At 38.8% G+C, this 21,291-nt stretch overlaps 1 protein-coding gene across 2 annotated transcripts in view; it reads right to left on the bottom strand.

Annotated features, from left to right (window-relative positions):
* PTN (pleiotrophin) overlaps positions 1 to 21,291 on the bottom strand; it is a 71,206-nt gene that overhangs the window by 6,157 nt on the left and 43,758 nt on the right. For both annotated transcript variants that reach the window (XM_038165275.2, XM_027445011.3), the window contains 3 exons: positions 12,943 to 13,052; positions 11,233 to 11,406; positions 10,009 to 10,170 (listed from right to left, as the gene is read on the bottom strand). In XM_038165275.2, the coding sequence (XP_038021203.1) occupies positions 10,009 to 10,170; positions 11,233 to 11,406; positions 12,943 to 13,051 (445 nt within the window). In that variant the 5' untranslated portion in view covers position 13,052. The remainder of the gene's footprint in view (positions 1 to 10,008; positions 10,171 to 11,232; positions 11,407 to 12,942; positions 13,053 to 21,291) is intronic.

Below are 21,291 nucleotides of genomic sequence, written 5' to 3'. Positions count from 1 at the left end.
GTGCTCAGTTCCACTCAGTACAGAGGAAGGCAGGTTTCCTAAAGAGCTCTCTGCTTCTTACTGCGGCAAGTTTCCTGAAGCACCTAGTTACTATGGTGGTAGTTAATGGATACAGGACACTTCTGAATTTTATGGGTAAAATGCCAGCCTCCATAGAAGAAAGAGGACTTGATTTTGACAAAGCAAAATATTTTATTCCTTGGTTAAAAATATTCACCCTAAAAGGCTGTACCCTGCTCTCTAAGAACAGGAACAGTACTATCTTGTGATTTCCATGATTGCGGAACAAATCTATTGATTCTGAAATACCCTTTAAATATGTTATTTCTTCTATTTCTACATGAAGACAGCCTTTCATGGTCATCTAGTTTCTTGTACTTATATAAAGCATTTATTTATTCCAAATCAGTTTAAGAAGTAAAAAATATTGCAATAGCAATTTTGTTCCAAAATGAATTATTAAAAAGCTCTTTGAACAACACCCAGTTGTACTGGATGGTAACAAAAGTAATATTCCACTAGTTACAAAGCCATAGAAGGCAACTCTCCAATGAATCAATGACCTTGATGTGTTTTTACTTCATTAATGTATTAGAATTGATTACATCCTCCACAAGTAAGCTCTGTGTTTAATCACTGTCTCTTGTTGTCCTTAAGTGTTTCTCGATTTCTCTACTCCTTCAGTCACTCTTCTCCAAGCAGGTTTTGTTCTGTGTCTCACTTTGCTAAACTTCTGTTTGGGATAGCCTTGAATTTGTTCCCAGCTAAACACTGCATTCACCCAATTCAACCTAAAGGATGAACATATGTTAGGAAGGTGTTCTGCTGTGTGTGTTATCAATGGGGAAACAGCTAGATTCATGCCTGTAACAAACACTAATGTATCTGACAAATAAATGGACAAAGGAACCACTTGTGGAAAAGGTTCTCTAATTTCTTTCTTATTGGTATGGCAGGAAGAAATAAATGCGGGGAAAAATTAATCCAATTTATTCTAAAATCATCCGTGAAGCTCTAAAATTCTCTGAGGCAGAAGCCATCATTTGAACCTGTCATCTGAAGGTAAGACTTAAATGTCGTTAGGTTTAGAATTCTAACTTCAAACTAGTCAAGTATTACAGGATATTTTTTTTCTAAAGATGTAATTTGTTGAAATTTGTGAGAAAAAAAAAAAAAAATCAAAACTGCCTACACACAGACACACAAAAAACAACAGAGATTTACGCATCTTCTGATTTTGCTAGATGTCCTATTTGTCCAGTGACAAGAATTAGGAAAGTTCTTCTCATTTTATTTTATCGTGGTTCACATGTATTGAATATATTAGAACCTTAAGAGTAAGTTAAACCTTTCACACAATGTCTGTTTTGCACTTGGAAACCGCTGAAACGGTCTGGTTAATTGGAAAGTGTTTTCCAGAAGAAGCTAATTTTGCTCTTCTGTTTTCTTCTTCTTTTCATCTATATCTGGCATGTTTGCACTGATTATTCTTCAAGGAATGGACATTCTTACTGCTCTTTGTCATGTGCTGCGCTCAGCACAAGAAGGACCCCATCTCAGCTGGCTCTTCAGCTATCTGTCCCCGCTGTACACAAGATCCATCTTAATGCCAGTAAGGCAGATGCAGGAGTAGACTGACACATTCAGAGCTTACTGTCTACATTCACTTGTCTACAGGATACTGCTTAAAACAAAGTAATAATAATCCCTTTAAAGTTTGGCATTTACCTACATCCACAGAGAAGCAAAATGCTACATTGAGGCAGTTTCTATGTCAAACGTAGATCAGTAAATAGTTGTTTAGCAGACAATTATTTGTGGTTAACTGTGAATAGAAACCTAATTTTATTTAGCTCTTTTTTGAAAACCAGATGTGCACATTTCTTAGTTGTGCTTTCTGGATCTTCCCAGCCCGGGCATCTTCTCCATCTTCCCTCAGGGCATGGGACAGAGACTTTGCTTTGGTCAGTGCTCCACAATGAAGAGCTGCCTGCAAAACTTTTGCACTAAGTACAGATAGAAGAACAGTTACAGAGAAGGTGATGTGGAAAACGAGATGGAGGGAGAAAGCAAGAAAGAAGGACAAAAATAAAGCTTGAAAGGAAAGGAAGTGGAGAAGTAGAAAAGGAAAGGACAGAAAGGAAGGAACAGAGCTTTCTCTCTGTTTCACTGCTGGGAACAGTAATGAGTGTAAACATTTGCTGATGGCATATCTTTTATCACAGTAAGTCCCACAGCTTCAGGCATTTTCACGGCTGAGGGGCAGCAACTACTGCCAAGGAGGCTGGATGCTGTTGCAAGCCAGGAAAGTGAGACAATGAGCATGTAAGAGAATTGGCACATAGTGGGCTGTTTAAACTTTCACCCCAAACGGTCTGCATTAAGAACCAAAAGAAACTCCAGCAGGCACAAAAGGGTTAAACAAGAACATTTGTCACATCTAGTTTTTCCATCTTCTGGAGCAGCACATTAAAAAGCATTTGAAATACAAACTAGGGGGTGAGAAAATATGGAGGTCTAGTTTTCCCATGAAGTTTCCCAGCTTTTTTCTTTTCGAAGTCACCTGTTAAAGCTGCAGAACTAGAAACTGAAAAAAAAAAAGAACTTAAAAATATTTCTCTTTCTCCATCACCTACAAGCATTTCTCGCTTCCTGGAATCAGGGCTGTGTGAATCAGATTGATGGTGCATCTGATCATAGAATCATAGAATATCCTGAGTTGGAAGGGACCCTTAAGGATCATCAAGTCCAACTCTTGACACCGCACAGGTCTACCCAAAAGTTCAGACCATGTGACTAAGTGATGAAGCATTCAAATTATTTGTCCAAAAAGTCTAATTTTTCAAGGGTACAAAAGCAGTCTCAAGGGAAACTACAGTGGAAAGACTCCAAGAAACATAAGAAAATGGAAGCAGAAAAAACTCCATTAAATGACATCTAAACTTGATTAGGTTAGGGTTGTACTGGCAGCTTACTAGCAGCTTGAGGCCAGTCCACACTCTAGCCAACATTGTGTTTTATTTTTCATGTATGGCTTATTCTTGTTCTCACTTAAATTAATGAGAAAAATCATATTTCCTGATAATACTGCAGCAGGGAGCCAAGTCACAGAGACACGTCTCAGACATTAAAGTTCCCACTGAGTTTTACTTCATCTTGAAATAACTAGCCATGTCCTCAAGACTATGAAGGAGCAGTGGGAAATACAATCAAGCACTTAGTACTCGGTCTCACCCCTCTGGACCACTGTTTCTCCTCTTGGTTTTCACATTTCTCAGCTCCATGAGGTATAAATTATTCATGTCAAAACTGCCACTCACAATATTTATGCAGTGCTCAGTACAATGGCACCCTTTTTCAACTGGGGCCTCTGGGCACTCATGCAATACAAATAATCATGATGATAGCAACAATAATAACAGCCAACCATGTTGTTCCCACTGGGCATCCACTGCCAGTGTCTGCCCCACAAAGCTCAGATCACTGTATTTCACTGCAGGCTCCTGGTCAGTGTCAGGGACCATTCTTGAATAAGCATCCCTCATCCTTCAGGGAAAGAGAAAAAAACTCCCTTTTTTGCCTTTCAGGGTTTTGTTTAACTATAACAGCTGTTTCCTAATACGAGAAAATCCCTCATTTTTATATCTAATTAGTTTGAGCACAGCCTATTGTTCTGCCTCCTGTAATACTAATTATTACGCTAGCTGTGTGCCTGCATGACTAATGAGTTACATTAAAGACGGGGAGTTCTGCAACCTACAGAAGGAGGTACAGGAAGAGAGGGATTCCAAAACAGAAGACACCAGCATCTTTCAAACAAAACAAAGTCACAGTCCTAACAGGTCATTTCTTCTCCCCCACATCTCCTCCAGCTACCCTTCAGAAGCAGTCATCTCATTGCTGCAGGAGGAAATTTGAGGGAGGGCACCACAGAAAAAGCAACCCAACCACCCACCTTGCAAAATGGGGTAGGCCATGAGTGCTTCCTTTTTGTCAGAGTAGCACCCAGCTTGTCTGAGTAACAAATATCTGCAATATCAGGTGAGCAATTAATTCAGACGTTATTGTCAGCTCCTTGCAACACATCAGCAGCCAAGTCATTCTGCCAAAGTGCAGACAGTCTGTCCCAGCAAAGCACTGTTATTAAGATGTCCTTTCTGCAGGTAGGAATCACGCCTGCAGTGCTCAGAAACCACATGTTGCATTCTGCTTCTAGCACCAAAGTAAGGACAGGGATAAACCACTCACTAACAAAAGCCCAGCTCCACACTTTGACAGCAAGCTCCCTTAAGAAGACACATGGCAAATTAATGTCAAACACTGTCATAAACCCACTGAGATTATAACATCAACATCAAAGACCCTAGCTGAAGACCATAGTTCAGACACCTTGAAGTGAATTGTCACATTCTGATAATTGCAGACTGGGACAAAGGGAACAGCAGTGAGACCTAATAGTGAGAGCAGGGAGCAAAGGGTCAACAGCTCCTAGCTGAGCAGCTGGACCTGCCAGTGATACTGTAGTACCCTGGAAAATCATTTAGTCTTTCTGACTTTCAGTTATTACTTTTCTTGAAACACTTCCTCAGCTCCAGGGAGTGATAGGAGGATAACATAGTTGTAGTCTGTAAAGTTTCTTTGATAGAAGAAGCAATGTAGTACAGATTATTTATATTGAATTAACTCTTAAATAAAGCTCCTCAAACAATGGGAAATTAGTAAAATCACAAAGTGCATTGTCTTTCCCCTAATGTAGGAACATGCACATTGTGCCAAAGACAGGAAACTGCACTGACACCTTGCTGGACTCTCAGATGCCACACCTGATCTGCATTACAGGAAAGAGATTACAGTCAATACTATCCACAGCAGCTCTTGCCTTCCAATGAGCAACCTTTCAAAAACAGTGTGCTGGAGAATGTGACCTTTGGGTGCAACCCCAATTATTAAAGACTGTGGCATAAGTAGTGTTAATATTTGTCAGCTGTAGTTGGAATTATTTTCCTAAGTGTCAAAGGCTGATCTGAGCCAGAATTAAGAAACTCACAAATCAGATACACTGTAAATTGATAAAGACTTGTGAAGGGAGATATACTGAGAACTAAATACATCTGGGTGAGAAAGTTATCAGAGAATAAAGTAGCTGAAGGAAAAAAATGAAGGGTACACAGCTGAAAGAGCAGGTAGACTGCTTATCCTATTTAGTTTCATCTTTATCAGAAGAATAAGTAGCTAAAAGTACAAGAATTATGGAGAGAGACAGGAAGAATGAGAGTGACAGAAAGACATAGTGAAAAAAGAAATAAAGCCTATCAGGCTACCTAGCTCAATAAAAATAAATTTCTCCTCTCTCAGCAGTAAAAGCAAAATGTTTCCTGAATCCTGACAATACCCCATTCTTTTACTTTCTGGCTGGCTGGAACCCAAACAATCATCAATCACATTTGGGTGGCTGTGAAGTAGGCCAGATGGAGTTTGTCGGAAGCATTTTCTGCTCTTCAGTGGAAGTTGGCCATCAGAGCAGCTGCTCAACAGAAGTGCCTGATTCTTTCACATCTGTCAAGATGGGTTAGGGAGACCTTGAACATCACCGGCACTTCAGACAGTGATTAGAATATGCAATTGTGTGTGCTAAAGGAGAGGTGGCTGCCTCCAAGAGGATCCTGTGATAAAAATTATCCTTTGATCTTTTCCAGCCTTTGTGATGGATTTTCTCATGACCTCATTTGTGCACTAAATACACAAACCCTAGTGTCTGGGATACTGCTGTCACATCACTGACAATCTCTGTCAAAAACAGCATTCAAGAACATTCACCATTTTTTATCGTGTGATAACTGTATTTCAGCACAGCAGCCCAAGACCAATCTGAGAACACTTCAGCAAAACTAAGGAGAAAAGAGCTCAACAGAAATACAAATAAAATTCAGAGTCCTGATTCATCATCTGCTTTCTCCCTTAAGTCCTACATACAGCAAAGGTTCTCAAATAATTCTCCTATTCCAATCTCTAAGCTCCAAGACTAACCAATCCATACTTAGAGCGTCAGCTGTTCAGAAGGAAAACACCAATACGGAGCAACTACTAATAAGGAAAAAACACAAATGTTTAAAGAAAAATTATCCAGGAAGTAACATTAGTTTCCAAACTAATGAGAGTACTTAGTAAAGATTTTAAGTCCTTTCCATGAATGATGACTAATGATAAAACAAATCCATAAAAACTCTTAGATCACCAGTTTATCAGGCAATCATTAATTCCTAAGGTTAATGATGATCTCCTGGCTTAGTTTATCAGAAGTTTTGCTTCAGAACGAAGTTCCTCAAAAAACAAACAAACAAACAAACAAAAAAAACTTAAATCAATACATCTGCAAAATGCTAATCCTTAGGATTTTCCTGTAGATGCAGTTTTCCTTTCTCTTAAGCACGGGTCAAATGCCCACGAAACAGCACTCATATTCCAAATTGAGTGAGATGAAGGAGATACAGGATTCATGCTACCATCATAGGTTTCCTAGGTTCATGAGGTTGGAAGGTGGTTAAGCAACAGGAGAACAGCAGTTACAGGTGACATCAAATCATTTGTATTATTCTCAAAGAGCAGCGAAGGTGAGGAAGAACTTCAACCAAACTAAGGAAATGTGCCTGGTGAAATCTGAGGCACAATACTGCATTGGGCAAGTCTAGACGAAAAAAATCTGACTTACCCACTTAGATTCATTCTTGAGTTCTTAACTAATCGTATTTTTATTTTATTTCTTTTAAATAAGATTTGGGGAAAATTGTGAGGTCTCAGATAAAGATAGCTGTTCCACATGCAAGCTGTGATCAGAAGGAAAACATTAATTTACTTACTGAGCACAATGATGAACAACAAAAAGGAGTATTACAATGCTGTTTTCCTTTTCAATACAAATCTGTAGAGAACATGCTTGGAACACTTTGTACAGTCCAGTCATTTAATCTCAAATATAATTTAGTAATAATAAAAGGAATTTGGGCAAGTCCAGTAGAAAATATTCTTAGCATGGGCAAATTGTTCTACAATAAAATACTTAAGTCGGAGGCGCTGCCTTTAAAAACAGGCAAGTGACAGAAAGTAACAAGAGCCACAACTGATTGGAGAAGCTAAATGGGGACTTTTACTGACCCTATTTATATTAACAAATTAAAATGAAAAGTGATGTAATGAAGAGGCTACAAAAATGATCTAATACAAGGAAAAAATCAGGGCATGGGAAAGAGGGCTAATCAGTAAAATTATTAAAACCCTTTTTCTGAATATACTGCTACTTTTCTGTGAAATATTCTTAGTTGGTTCACATCCAGTTTTCACACTCCCAAGCTACTGCTGTCGGAGATGTACTCAGTGATGCAGTTCTTGAAGCTTACACCAGTCTGAAATGTAACAGTTTAGCAGTAGAACAGATTCCTTTAATCAATAGGACCCTCACTTACTATTCTGCTGCCAGCACTCACCAATGCTAGAGAGCCACTGCCTTTCTACTCCAGGCAATCGCAGTGGGAACTGACAGCGGTTGAGCAGCCTTTACAGATCTAGCTGCATATATATACAGACCTGACACAACATTACATCTCAGGAAACAGACTGCTGCTTCCAAATAATGTATTATATGTTTGTTTTTTGTTTTTTCCTCTTGTAGTCTCGAGCCACTGATGTGAAGCTATGGGAGAAAAAGGAGCCTAATATATACCTGTAGTTCATTTCAAGTGCTCAAACAGTAATCTAGATCTTACTTCTTGGTTCCAAAGAATTAAATATGGTCTATTCTAACTATAGATTGAATTTTCCTTTACCTAGATGTGGGTAGGGACTTATGTCCAGTCTGTAATTTCCTTCTCCTCAGGAAGAAAACTGACATACTCTACATGTCAGCACTCCGATTTTTAACTCAAAAATAAAGTTCAGTAGGGCACAACATTTCACACAGTATTCTTCTGCTTGACCTAACTTCTTATTCTAGTTCCTCCTACTGCGGTCAACACACTTTCCAGCATAGCTCCTATGCAGTTATTCACATATCTGCAATAGTGATTTCTTATCTTTAGCTCAAGGCCCAGGCAAACTGCAAGTGTTGACTTCCATGCTTGGTGCTCCTACTGATGTGAACAGCAGATGAACAAGCAGGTGGCACACAGGAAGATGCTGTAAGATTTCCAGGACAAAACAGGAGAGCAGAATTTCTGCCCATGTTTATTATGACTGCAAACCTACATTTGTACTTATTTCTCTATTTGCAATCTTTCAAATCAAATGAATTCAGGTTTGTTAATTAACTTGCACCACATAATTATCTTGCTGCAGCCAGTCACGATCCAACTTTCAGGATCAGTACAAACTCACTAAAATCCGGAATCAGTTAAAAGGAATCCCAGTCCAGAAATTACACAAGCTCTGCTAGGACATGCATTTAAAACCGTAACTTGAAATGACCCTGTACCACCCAACAGCACCATTCTCACAAAAGAATGCAGCACCAAAGCTCTGCTTTGTCTCCCTTTTCTTCCAACAGCCATCGATAGAGCCCACTGACTCCACAGGGGCAGGACAAGGCAGAAGGCTTCAAGTGGCTCGAGTGGTTGAGCTCCTCTGGCAGCACAACAGGAAGCTTCATTCAATAAAATTCCAAATGCCACTTAAGCATGAAAACTTGCTTTAAAAAAAATGTCTTTCCTTCCAAACTAATGAACAATAAAATCACACAGCTCAAAGCCCCCTTGCTGCTTTTATTCCCACTCAGTCACTTCTGTCCCCGAAGGAAGATGTTTATTGCTGTCAACTCAACCAAGTCAGCTGGTCTCTGAAAATCTAGTTGTATAATTTCTGCTTCACAGTCTGTATTATCTGCACAGGTTCTAGACTCAGCACTTATCTGATAGCTCAATGGAAAGTGTGCAAGGAAGGCCAGTTACAGATGCACTGACTGCAAAGTACATGGAATCACGCACACATACAGAAAGCATCTGTCACCTAATCAGACACCTCTTGGGTTGCACAAGAAGAACAGGTCACTTGCAGGTACCCTACAGATCATTAGTGCACTGCTATCCACAGTTTGAAAACTGCTTATCCAAGTTCCACGTGTCACTCCTAATCACATTTATTTTTATAAATAATTATTATCCAAATACCCAAAGTCTATGTTTAACCTAGCTGATTTTCAGCATAATAAATGCCAGGGTAGCATAGCTTGCATCATCCACTTAAAAACACATTACTTTGGTAGTTCAAACAAGATCTCACAGCTTTAGCTCCCACTATAAGTCATCCTAAATAAATAACAATTATTCCAACAAAAGAGTATATTAAAAGGCCTCAATGATTAGAAAGAAAAATAAATAAATAAACCACAAGTTTGTCTGATTTAGGACACCAGGAATCAAAATGCAGGGCAAATGCCTTTGTGTATACCTGGAATTACACTGTCACTTCCAATTATAAAAGACATTTACATTCCATACTCTCCTCCCTGCTGTCTTTTAATAAAGAATATACTACCCACAATGTGCAGGACATCTGCATACCCTCTCTTCAGCATGCAGTGAGCAAAACATCCCTTCAACACTATGTGTTCAGAAGGAAAACAGTCCTTTTCCTCAATTACTCAATACCAAATGCCAATATGAAAGGTGTGTTTATCTCACCAAGAGGTGTTTTTGCATGCTATTACTGTGGTGTTCCTGTCAACATGCAAGTTATGAAAAGCATCTGAACTCTGAAGGCCTGCATCAGCAAACTAATGGCAACACATACAGTGTAAGGTTGAAACTGGGACCCTGATCTTCATCTCACCTCATCTGTTAGTCTGCCTTGACTATACAACCCAGTAATATTGCCGACCCGATAGCTGGCAGACAGGAGCAATGCAGAATGAGGAAAGGCCATTACAGTACAATCTCTTGTAGCACTGAGTTCCTACTGAAGCATGTGGGACATCATTGATCTGAGTGAACTAGTTTACAACTTTCTGTAAATGGAATTTACCTTGAGGTTTCGGTTTGGTAAGCTTCCCACAGGGCTTTGAGATTGTAACAGTCTTCTGGCAATCAGCATTATGGAGAGCTCTCTTTAGGTTTCCAGTTCGAGTCTTCAGGGCAGTATTCAAGTCACATTCTCCCCAGGCCTGGAACTGGTATTTACACTCCGCTGCAATGAGTAAGTAAATGGCAATTTTTAAAACAGAATGACAGGATGAAAGTAAAAATGTTAAGAATCCAATAGTAAATCACAAACAGACAGTGCTTGTAGACAAAATGATCATGCAACTGGTGAAAGGAATCCCAGAAAAAAAAATAAAGATGATTTGCAGTAACAATTGCTGTCTCCCCTGGCACAGAAATGCTTTAGGATGGAATCTTGCTTTTGCATGGATACTGCATTATTGTCAGTTCATAATATAGATAAAAAGAAAATGCAATCAAATAGGGAGATACACAATAAAGGAAAAAAAAAAAAAAGGAAAAAAAACAACAACGGGAAATATTGTTCACATTCTATATGATTGTTCCTCCATTTCTATGATGCCAAAGGTTAGCAGACAAAGCGTGAACAGTTTCAAGAATGTATGTGTAACTATGAACTTGTCAAGTCTGAAACTGCTGCACTGATTGCTTTGGTAAGGTCACACTGATGTCAAAGTCATACAAGCTGTTTACTGGAAGAAAAAAAAAAAAAGTCAAATTTGCAAGAGTAATCGAAGTCCTGGACAGACATCTTGTCTAACACATATTTCTGAACTGTTATAAAGGAACCTTATGAACTGAATAATATGGTTGAAATACCCTGGTCTCCATTCACTCCTCTCAATGCACACACAGTGTGCCACCCATGCTCCATGCTGAAAATCACATATCACAAGGTCACGTAAAGCCTGTGGTAACCACAGCAGAGATTCACAGCTGTGAGAGAACAGATGACGCTTACATTGCTGCCTTAAATAGGGTTGTACACAACAGGAAAATAGATTTAAGCATGCTGCTGGAATACTGATTTTAAAATAAGTAGATTATATGGACTCTGCTGGAGGAGCTGCTTTGCTCTGGGGAAGATGCCTTCTGATGCTTTAAATGCTCTAGTTGCAATGGACTTGAAATGTGGAGGTACCACCTTCACAGACATTTACAGAGCTAAGCAGAAAATACAGGCTTCCTTCAAGACATTTAAGAAAAAAAAAAAAAAAATCCAGCCTCTTGAGACTGCAATGCTTACCTCCAAATTGCTTCTTCCAGTTGCAGGGAATTTTACACTTCTGAGTCTTGGTGGTTTGCTTGCACTCCGCCCCAGTGCGGGTGCCCTCGCGTGTTCCCAGGCCGCAGTCCCCATTGGTGGGCACGCAGACACTCCACTGCCATTCCCCACAGTCAGACTTCTTCGCCTTTTTCTCTGAACAAAGACAAGGAAGCAAATCCAATCAAGAGAAGTGGTCAGTATCCACAGCTGATAGAGCAGCTTCCCTTTACTAAACATGTTAAACAGTCACAGCACCTGAAAGGGTGACTAAGGAAATGGTTTGTAAAACTGCTTCACCAGCAAAAGATCTGCCATCCTTTTCACAGTTGTGCAGAGCCAGGTCAGCCTCTTAGGCTTGGATTCCAAAGCAGGGTGGATTGTTCAAATTCAGTCCCACTACTACATCTAATAGTCAGAGAAGATTCTCACCTTCAGAATGGGGAGTCATCTAGACCCCCCTCAGGGACCACTGACCAAAACAAGGAGAGAGCACTCAGAAAGGGACTCTTCTCTGTTCCCCATAACTGATGTAAATACTTTCAGTTTCATCTGAAGCACTCCACACTGTACAGATAAGGAATTTATGTGTATTGGGATTTGAGCACCTCTAGGGAATAGCAGTGGGTTACAGGCTTTTCACTTGGTGAACACCATGTTACAATATGTCTCTAATGGCAAAGAACAAACTACATGGAGAAGGGCACGGGGTTCATGGCACGTTAATGCAAGTTACTTATGGTTATTGATCTTCCTGCATGTAAATGGTCAGAATCTTATCAGTACAGCTTGAAACGCTGATAACCTATAGTGGTTTTGTTACTCAGGGACAAAAGTAAGAAGCAAGATTTCATTTAAATCCTTACACTCAACTCTGATGAGAAAAGGCAGCAATGTTATGAAATTGAAATGTTCACAAAAATAATAAATTAGTCCCCCAAATAACACAAGTAATTGTAGATAACCTTATATGGAGTGGATTTGCCTTTTAGTTATTGCATATTTTCTCATACTTCCTTACAGCCACGGTGATTAGAAACGCTCATTTTTAATGGGAATGCTCACAAAGCATTATTAATCAGTATGTTAGCAGCCTGTAAATAATAAGACCTCAAGAAAAACGCCATTAGGATGCGATCCTTAAAAACCATCAAAACTGGGTTTGGCGGATGTGAGTTTTCCACTCTAGGCCTGTTTCTCTTGCAATGAAGTCTGAGTTCATCACTAACAGAGAGCACTTTGTGCTGGATGTCTGGCTGTCCATCTGTAGCATTGAGTTAGTTCAAACCTTTGCTGAAAGATTTCCATATCATGCAGCATTGGTGTAGTATTTACTTATACCACACTGAACAAATAACATGGTAACTGCTCTTTCATCACACATGTGGCTCTCCTTAAGTCAAGCAGGAACCCATTCCCAGAGCAAATTTTAAGGAAAGCTGCTTTGCAATACCCAGTCTCTGATGAACTGAGGACTCCTGTCACTGGGGCTCTCAAGCTGCTAGCTTTCAAGGAAATTAATTTCAGTTTTCCTATTTAATATAGAATAACATGTCAAAGCTACAAATCCCTATCCTGCATATTAAAAGGTTAATGAATGCTCTGAATTTCACAACAAAACAAAAAACATATGACATTCTTCCACACATCCAATGTAGCTCAGGGATTAACCCTGGGTTAACTGGACCTTACCTGGCTTCTCTTTCTTGCCAGCCTCAGTGGTACTCACTGCTGCCAGAATGAAAACAAGTGCCAAGAGGGCAGCTGTGAACAGCCGACGTTGCTGTTGTTGCTGTTGCATTCTGGGGAACAACAAGACAGAGTAAAAAGAGGTTTGGTTAGATTGCAAAAAGTGGGACCCCATCTAAACTGGGGGAAGCTCTTGGGGGAAGCTCTGCTTCAGGGCCTGAAGACACAAGCAAGTCAAACACAATTAGCCATTGACAAAATTAACAATTATTGTCCTTTCAAAGAGAATACAAAGATTCTTAATTTTTATTTTCCATCCCTTGTACCAAATCCCTGATCAACAGCACTGTGGATGAGTTTTGCCCAGAAAAGTCAATAATTATTGTTCTCTGCTAGAAAGCATCACAGTCTCTTGATGGGCCTGGAACTTCTTTCATCTTTCCTGATCTCTAGCTGTGATTTATTGTGTAAAACTACACACAGCATATAGTTTGTGTTCTACTTTATCCATTCATACAAAGTATGAATGTTACAAATTATGAATTTGTAACATTATAATGTTACATGTAAATGTAAATGAATGTACAAATTATGTTACATAATCTACCTTACAAGTCTACCTTGCAAGGTTCTTATTAGGCTTACTCAACATCTGAAAAGATTTTTTTTTTTTTTAAAGAAAAAGACTTGCATAGGTTATATGTGATGCATTACCTTAATTGTTATTGGCATGTTGCTATCTGTCTTCTCCTTCCCCACCAATTAGTGTCTCTTCTTAATAGCAGTTAAGCTAATTGACTAAAATGCAAAATGGGCACAGAGATAGGACTTGTGCACACAGAGGCTATCCACAGCATTCTAATGAACCCCAAAACTGTATTTGTGAAACAAATATTTAAATACAGGGAAAAAAGAAAAAAAAAAGAAACAAACAAAAAAAAGATTTAAAATCATTTGCTTGGAGGTGAAGGATCAGTTATTAGCCAATCACCAAAAGTTACTCAAAGCTGTCTGACTTAAATGTGTCAGATCTGGATTTTAGCCTGTACCAGGAGTGTGGACAGCAGTTTGAGAGGGGATCCTTCCCCTCTATTCAGCTCTGGTGAGGTCACACCTGAAATGTGTCCAGTTCTGGGCTCCCCAGTACAAGAGGGACATAGAATTTCCAGAGAGGGTTCAGTGTAGAGCCACAAAGATGATTAGAGGACTGGAGCAAGGAAAGACTAAACAACTTGGGCCTGTTTAGCCTAGAGAGGAGAAGATTGAGAGGGGGATCTTATCAAACTCTACAAATACCTGAGGGGACAATGTAAAGAGGATGGGATGAAACGCTTCTCAGTGGTGGCCACTGATAGGACAAGGAGTAATAGGTATAAATTGAATCACACAAGGTTTCATCACCATATGAGGAATAACTCTGTGATTTGGGTGACAGATCACTGGAACAGGCTGCCCAGAGAGGTTGTGGAATCTTCTTCTCTGGAGACATCCAAAACCTGCCTGGATGTGATCCTGTGTAACATGCTCTAGGTAATTCTGTTTAAACAAGGGTTTAGACTAGAAAATCTCTAGAGATACCTTCCAACCTCAACCGCTTTGTGAAATGGTTTACACACATTTCTTTCTCACTTAGCTATAATTTGCATTGTCACATTTTGGCATCATTCACCTGAAACTAGGGCTATAACAACTACTTATGTGAAAACTGAGAATTCTCCCCCATTTCCCAGAAGCGTCTCTCTAGTAGGTAGAAGGGTACCAAGACAGTGGTCTAACGGTGGCTTGGATGAAAGGTCTCCCTAACCTTTTTATTTTTTATTTTATTTTTTTCCAAAACAGGTCTATGCCAGGACCTAGAAGGAGGCATCACCAGTGCTAGCCACTAAGATAGCCTTCAACACTCCACTAAACTGACACCATAGAGTTTAGAGGATATCTGAGATCACTTCACTGAGAGGAGAGAAATAATTCTCACCACAAACAAAGAACAAAATGTATCTGAAATTTAATTTGGCACTTCTCACTATTCCCTGCTGGCAACCATCTTGTTCAAAAGCAACATAATTGTAATTGACATGGAAAACAGGAGAGGAATCTGCAACACAGGGACTTTTAAGTATCTATCTTTAGATTGATAGAGAGATGTTAGAAGCCAGATGACAAAATTTAATAGTTTTGTTTCAGTATAGTTCATGTGCAAGCTACAAGATACCTGGCATTCAAGTGCCTGAAGCAGCTGTCATTAACCCCAGTTTGGTTTACCGAAAAAAGGACAAACAGTGTTCCCAGAGATCTCAAACAGAGCCTGAAGCTGAGGCACACATGAATCCTGTGTAAGGTTTGTTTGTTTGCTTTGTTTTCTTTCACTGTATGCTTCCAACTAGAGCCTCTTCTGTTTTAAAGAAAATTAAATTAATAAATAAATACGTACATACAATATGCAATAAATAAGAAAATAAAAAATCTGCCTTTTTATTCAACTCATCAAACAAACTGGATCTCCATAATTAAACATAGTTACAATACAGTTAAGACTTGACCTTTCCCCCTTTAGGCCCTATTCCTTGGAGAAACTTCACCACCAGTAGCACTGCACCTCACCTCACATCCCATTTTCACTACAATTTAACTTCTCACTTCCTCTCTTCCAAACAACTAACTCCTTAATTAAAGAAATATTAACAGCTTGTGTGAAAACACAAAGGGAAAAAGAGACAAATAGTTCTGTAATCTCAAGGCACTGACACATGATGAAGCAAGGCAGCACTAGGGGCTTTGCAGCTCAGGGTGCCACCAAATGCAAAGAAATACATGAACTGGGCTGAGAGTTTCTTTATGCATCATTGCTGCCCACCCCAAGGACCTGGGATGTAGTAATGCACAACCCCACAGGCTGCCAGAGTCACTGGGAGCTGTGAGTATCTATCTCTAGGGAAGCTGACTTACATTGAGTTGAAAGAGACTCAAATTCAAATCTCATTGATATTATTTTCCACAAAATTGCCAGGAAAAATACCTGGGTTGTAGAGTCTGAAATGCTCCAGAAGCCCTATAAACAAAACCTCATGGAGCCCTGATGTAGCATATTTGCCAAAGACTCCCTGCAGCCAAAATCCTTGCCAAGTTGTCTAAGGAAACACTAGACCTGCAGACATGTGTATCTCTCTGGCAGAGGGAGCCAGGCTGCTTCTTAACTGCCTTTGCTATTAATTATAAGCAAGAGGAAAACCATGTTGCACAGAATGAAGCCTCATCTTACACCACACAAACACATCAAATCCAACATAACAGGTGAGACAACAGAAATTTACATCATTTTTTTGTACATAATAGAACAGCAAGAGCAGGTGCTCCCATGAAATTACAAATATGGATAACATTTCTAGTTCAACCTTTGATTTAAAGAACTGTCAAAGATATTAGTAGCAAATGGACTCCTTTGACGTTTTGATTTTTGTAATGAGACTTTCTACTACGCCAATGGTAACAAGATCAGGTGATATTTACAACCAAGAGGAAGAGAAAAAAAAAGAAAGAAAAAAAAAAAGAAAGAAGAATTTTGTGATGGGATGAACTGCAAGAAACAGCAAAGAGAAAAGGTAGAAAACAAAAAGCTTAGAACAGTTTAAATGATGAGTTAGACCAAGATATGAGAGAGAGAGAGAGAGAGATTAGAGAGATTTAATAAGAAAAGACAGTGCTAAAACCATGAAAGGAGCACCAAAACAGAATTACAGTTACAGAAGACAGAAATGGTTAATGAGAGTTAAACACTGAAACAGAAAGCATTAGGAAAGAATGAAGTGTGTAACGAGGTGAGAACTGAAGCCCAGCTGAGATGCACTGTAGCAAATAGCTTCTTCAAACAACTCTGAGGCATAGGAATTACTTCAATCTTACAGCTGATTTCCCAATCAATCTCTGCTTGGGAGACCAAAAAATAAATGGGGGGGGGTGGGGGGGAGAGAAGAGGTGGATGAACTCATCCACCATCCATCTACACTGAGAACCTGAGAGAGTCAGGCAGAAGTCACACTAAGTGTAGAGTTTAAAGAGCTTGAGCCTCCACTACAAACCCCTCATGGCCTCCTGAGCTGATTTTACAATTACACACACCTTTCATGAACCTGATTCATTAAATCATTCATTTCCTGTGACAACTATAGTTCACATGACTAGGTGCACCAACTCTTCTAAGAAATATCTATCCCATGGACACACATCCCAACTCTAACGGAGATCCAAATTGGTATCCACATAGGGTAGCACAGTGGCAGGCAGACACATCCACTTGTAGAAACAATACAGACGCTTTCATGCAGTCACCAACAACCCAAGAAAAAAAATAAAAATTACTCTCTTCAGCACAGAACCCTGCAAATGCAGCTTGTGTTCTCCATACCTAAGTTAGCAGCCCAAGGCAACCTTGATGTCCCTGATGTTTTCACACTGCATTCCTTAGACCTTTGGCCTTCAGTTAATGCAAGTTGTAGTCCCTGGAGCAAATGCTATTAACTCACACACGGTTTCTCCATTTCTCACCTGCTCCAACCAGAATAAGTCTTTTCCTGAACACTAGCATCCAGAACAAAACAGATAATTTTGGATGAGGATCCATTGGTGAGCAGCAGCCTTTATTTTTCCTATCCCTACTGAAGTTAGCATATGCAGCATATCCTAGGATCACATATGCCTTTTGCAGGTGGCTTTTTTCCTGTTAATATCTATTACTCAAAATCTCTTCCCTTCGTCTGTTCTTCCCAAAGCAACTGGCAAGGCCCCAGCTTATAGAAACAAGTGTCTTATTATTAGTCCATATGAGTGTAATCTCCCACTCCAAGTCTTGTCACGTGATTTAACCCATCCATATCCTCCAGTTCCTTCCAATAAAATATACCAAACACCATCTGTGCTGACAATGCTGTCACCCTGCAAGTATTGTAACGCTATATGTATTGCTGTTCCTTAATACAGGCCAGAGGCTTTGTAATGAGTTTGCAAGGCCTTGAAACTGAAGCTTGTCATGGTTTGCTCTGTCCAAGCTTTCTTTAATCTATCCATAGCTTTGTCACATTTGGTTTAGCTGCAGCAGCAATTTTTCTAATTGACCAGCTGGCTATGGCTAATTTGATTTACTTTTGTTTATCTTTGCGTGGAGCCGCTCAGGTTTTATGACTCTATTACAATAATGTACTGTAAAGAAATATAGGGCTGGTGTCTTAGCAAAGGACTTGAGACATGGAGACACAGGATACAATATTGAGAATGTGTATGGGAGGTACAAGAACAGGCATGGACTTGACAATGCAGACCTCAAAGCTATAAAAGAAATCTCACCAATGGTCAGATAAAGAAATGAAGACCTGTAGCTGGAGAGAAATAGGAGTAAAAAAGAGAACAAAGAAATAGTTTCTAATATACGCAAAAGACAACACATATATAGTAAGCTTGGCTATAACACGGAGCCACAGACCAATGGAGAAACAGAAAGGTACAAAAGCAGGTCATCAAACATTTAAAACCAACCCTAAGATGATCCCAAAGTAAGGAGAAAGGAACCATCAACATGGACATCACATTCCTCCTGGGAAAGGACTCTAGATGCTGACAGGTCACCACAGCATCATCAACACTATAATGAAACCACTGACCTCAGGGCTCAAAGAAGCTGGGGAAGGGTTAGGATAATATTAGGAAAATCAGTTGAATCATAGTGTATGTATGTATGTGTAACTATTTTAACTGCTATTATTATATTTGATAGACATATTCTTTCTCCTTCTGTAGTAATTACATTTAGACTAATAATAATTCTTGCATCAGACTGCTAAGGTTTCAATCATATGAACAAAATTCTCGATGCAAATATATATAAAAGGACACAAAAATATTACTCCTTGGCCACAAGCAATATTTTGAGCATCCTATGATTCACAATTTATTACAATATCATTTTCATCCCATGATCATGAATAAATAAAATGCATCCCTAAAGCATACTTAAGAAATTCCTACAGCTCAGTATTTCTCTTCACATCACTGTTCATTTTGATTCCTCTATAAACTCCTTACCAATGTTAGGACAACCTTTTGCACTGATACCCACCCACCCACCCCCCTTATATTTTTTCTCGATTGAATGAATTTATCATCGAGTTCTGAAACAAATACTTTAATAAGTTATGGTTTGAATAGTCTCAGATTAGTCACAGCTAGAAAAATCAGTTTTTAAGTGAGGTAGTTTGGGAGATCAATCTCCTTTCAGTAAGCACATGCCATGTTTAATGAACATTTACATCTATTTCTTAAATATTTACTTATTCAAAACACTATTTATTTTGCAGTCTATTGGGGCAGATTAACAGGTCAGCAGTTACCTGAATCCATTTATTTCTTCTTTCTAAAATATAAATATTGTATTTGTTATACTTCAGTTATACAAAAGCTGGAAGCATTTGATGCATGTTTTAACAATCATTTCTAACAAACCCAAAATGTCAACTGCCACTTTTGCAGTTCTCTAAGATGGAAGTAGTTTTCTCTGTAAAGAAGAAGTTAAGAGGCTGAAATGAATTTCTTAGGAGTTTGACTTCTGCAACAGCTGCAGAAACTTCTGCTTCCCCAGTACGCTCTCATTCACAATGTGACACATGCCTCTATATCCTATGTGATCTCCCGTATTGAAAACTGACACAAATGCTTACTCACTTTCAGAGCTAGACCTTTGTGAACTGTAATCACCCCGCTGTAAAGTGTTCACCCTCCACCCCACACACATTTTCTCTATTGCATTTGTTAGTAACAGGAAGAAAAATAAATAAATAATATTTAAAAAAAAAAAAAACACTGTTTGCCTTGAAATTTCCTTTGAAAGACTTAAGTCAGCTTGATTTTTGTTGATTCTCTGCAGCAGGCCACTCCTGGACTTTAAAGACACTGCCTTCCTGGGTGATCAGTACGTTTTCCACAATTCGTTCAGGAATTACTCTAGGGGCTTTCTTTTCCTTCTCTTTCTTGAGGAAACAGATTATTTTTAATTTGATACCAAGATCTGAAAAGGTCCTTTATTAAAAGTCTTGCTTTGGGCCAACACATTTTACCAGTTCAACTAATTTCTTTAAAAATTTATTTTAAAACTGAAACTTTATTTTAAAACTGAAAAGCTTAGACTTTTTTTAGTTTATGATCCAATGCAATATAACCTGAATCAGCTTATTAACATTTCATACTAATGGTCATTTTTAAGGATGAATTTTGTGGTCATACTGAAATAAACTCTAAAATAGCATCAACATTTAAAAGTCCTGTGGTAGGTAGTAAAGAAATCCTATCCACAGATACCTAGCCCCTATTACTACTAGGGCTTTTTTGCCATCCAATCTAAATGTAGAAAGATAAACCCTTCTATAATGGGAATTACAGTTCTCTTCTATAACAAGAATATTATATTTTCCTCATGCATAACTCTACCAGGACTTCTAACTAAATCTACATCCACCTTTGGGTTGACATTAAAAACACAGACATTTCACTGTACTCCTCCAAATTAATTCTGAATCATGAGTTCTATCCTCTGTATACCAGTAGTATTTATTTGATTACTGACTATCATTAATTTTGATTACAGCTACATCATTTTTACTCTGATTGCTACTGGGACATACTTTTCAAGCCCTGGCTTCTGGTCATGTTTACAATTTCAACATGTGCCTGGGCTAACCCAATGATATTTGCATGTACTCCACCTTTTTCCATTTTCTTCAATTCATTGCACAGGCCACTTCCATCTGATATTTCTGTCTGATCTCACACAAATGTCTTTCAGGTACCAGCTTTTCCTTACATGTCTTCCACCCTAACCACTTCAGTTATCAATATGTAACATATTTCTTTGTTATAGCTGTCCCTCCATTATAATACTGTTTCTTTATCTAATGCTACATGTTTATTAACTTTATTTTTCCTTTCTGGGTACTGTAAGTAGACATGGAAATGACACACGTTTCTCTGTGTGTTTCCTTATGGGTAAAGTTCCCCAAGCCCTCCTCATGGCACAAAGCCTTGAGCCAGCTTGCTGATCTCTATCATTTAGTTGCACTTCCACAGGTCAAGAAATGCTGTGCTCCTTTCAAACAGAAATATAACTTTCTGTTTAAACCACTAAGCCTATACACAAGCTAAGTTTTCTGAGGAAAGCACCTTTAATTATAGTATCATTTGGTAGACAAATCAGTTGCTATCTGTCTTGAAAAAAAAAAAAAAAGCCTTCTCATTTCTCACCATGATTATGTTTCAGAATCATTTTATTAAAGAAAAACCTATTAGAACAATTATGAAACACTGAGTTTTCAT

This window comes from Anas platyrhynchos, chromosome 1, assembly GCF_047663525.1.
Source record: "Anas platyrhynchos isolate ZD024472 breed Pekin duck chromosome 1, IASCAAS_PekinDuck_T2T, whole genome shotgun sequence".
Taxonomy (NCBI): Eukaryota; Metazoa; Chordata; class Aves; order Anseriformes; family Anatidae; genus Anas; species Anas platyrhynchos.
The sequence above is the reverse complement of the archived record's forward strand: the minus strand, read 5'-3'. Positions and strand labels throughout refer to the sequence as shown.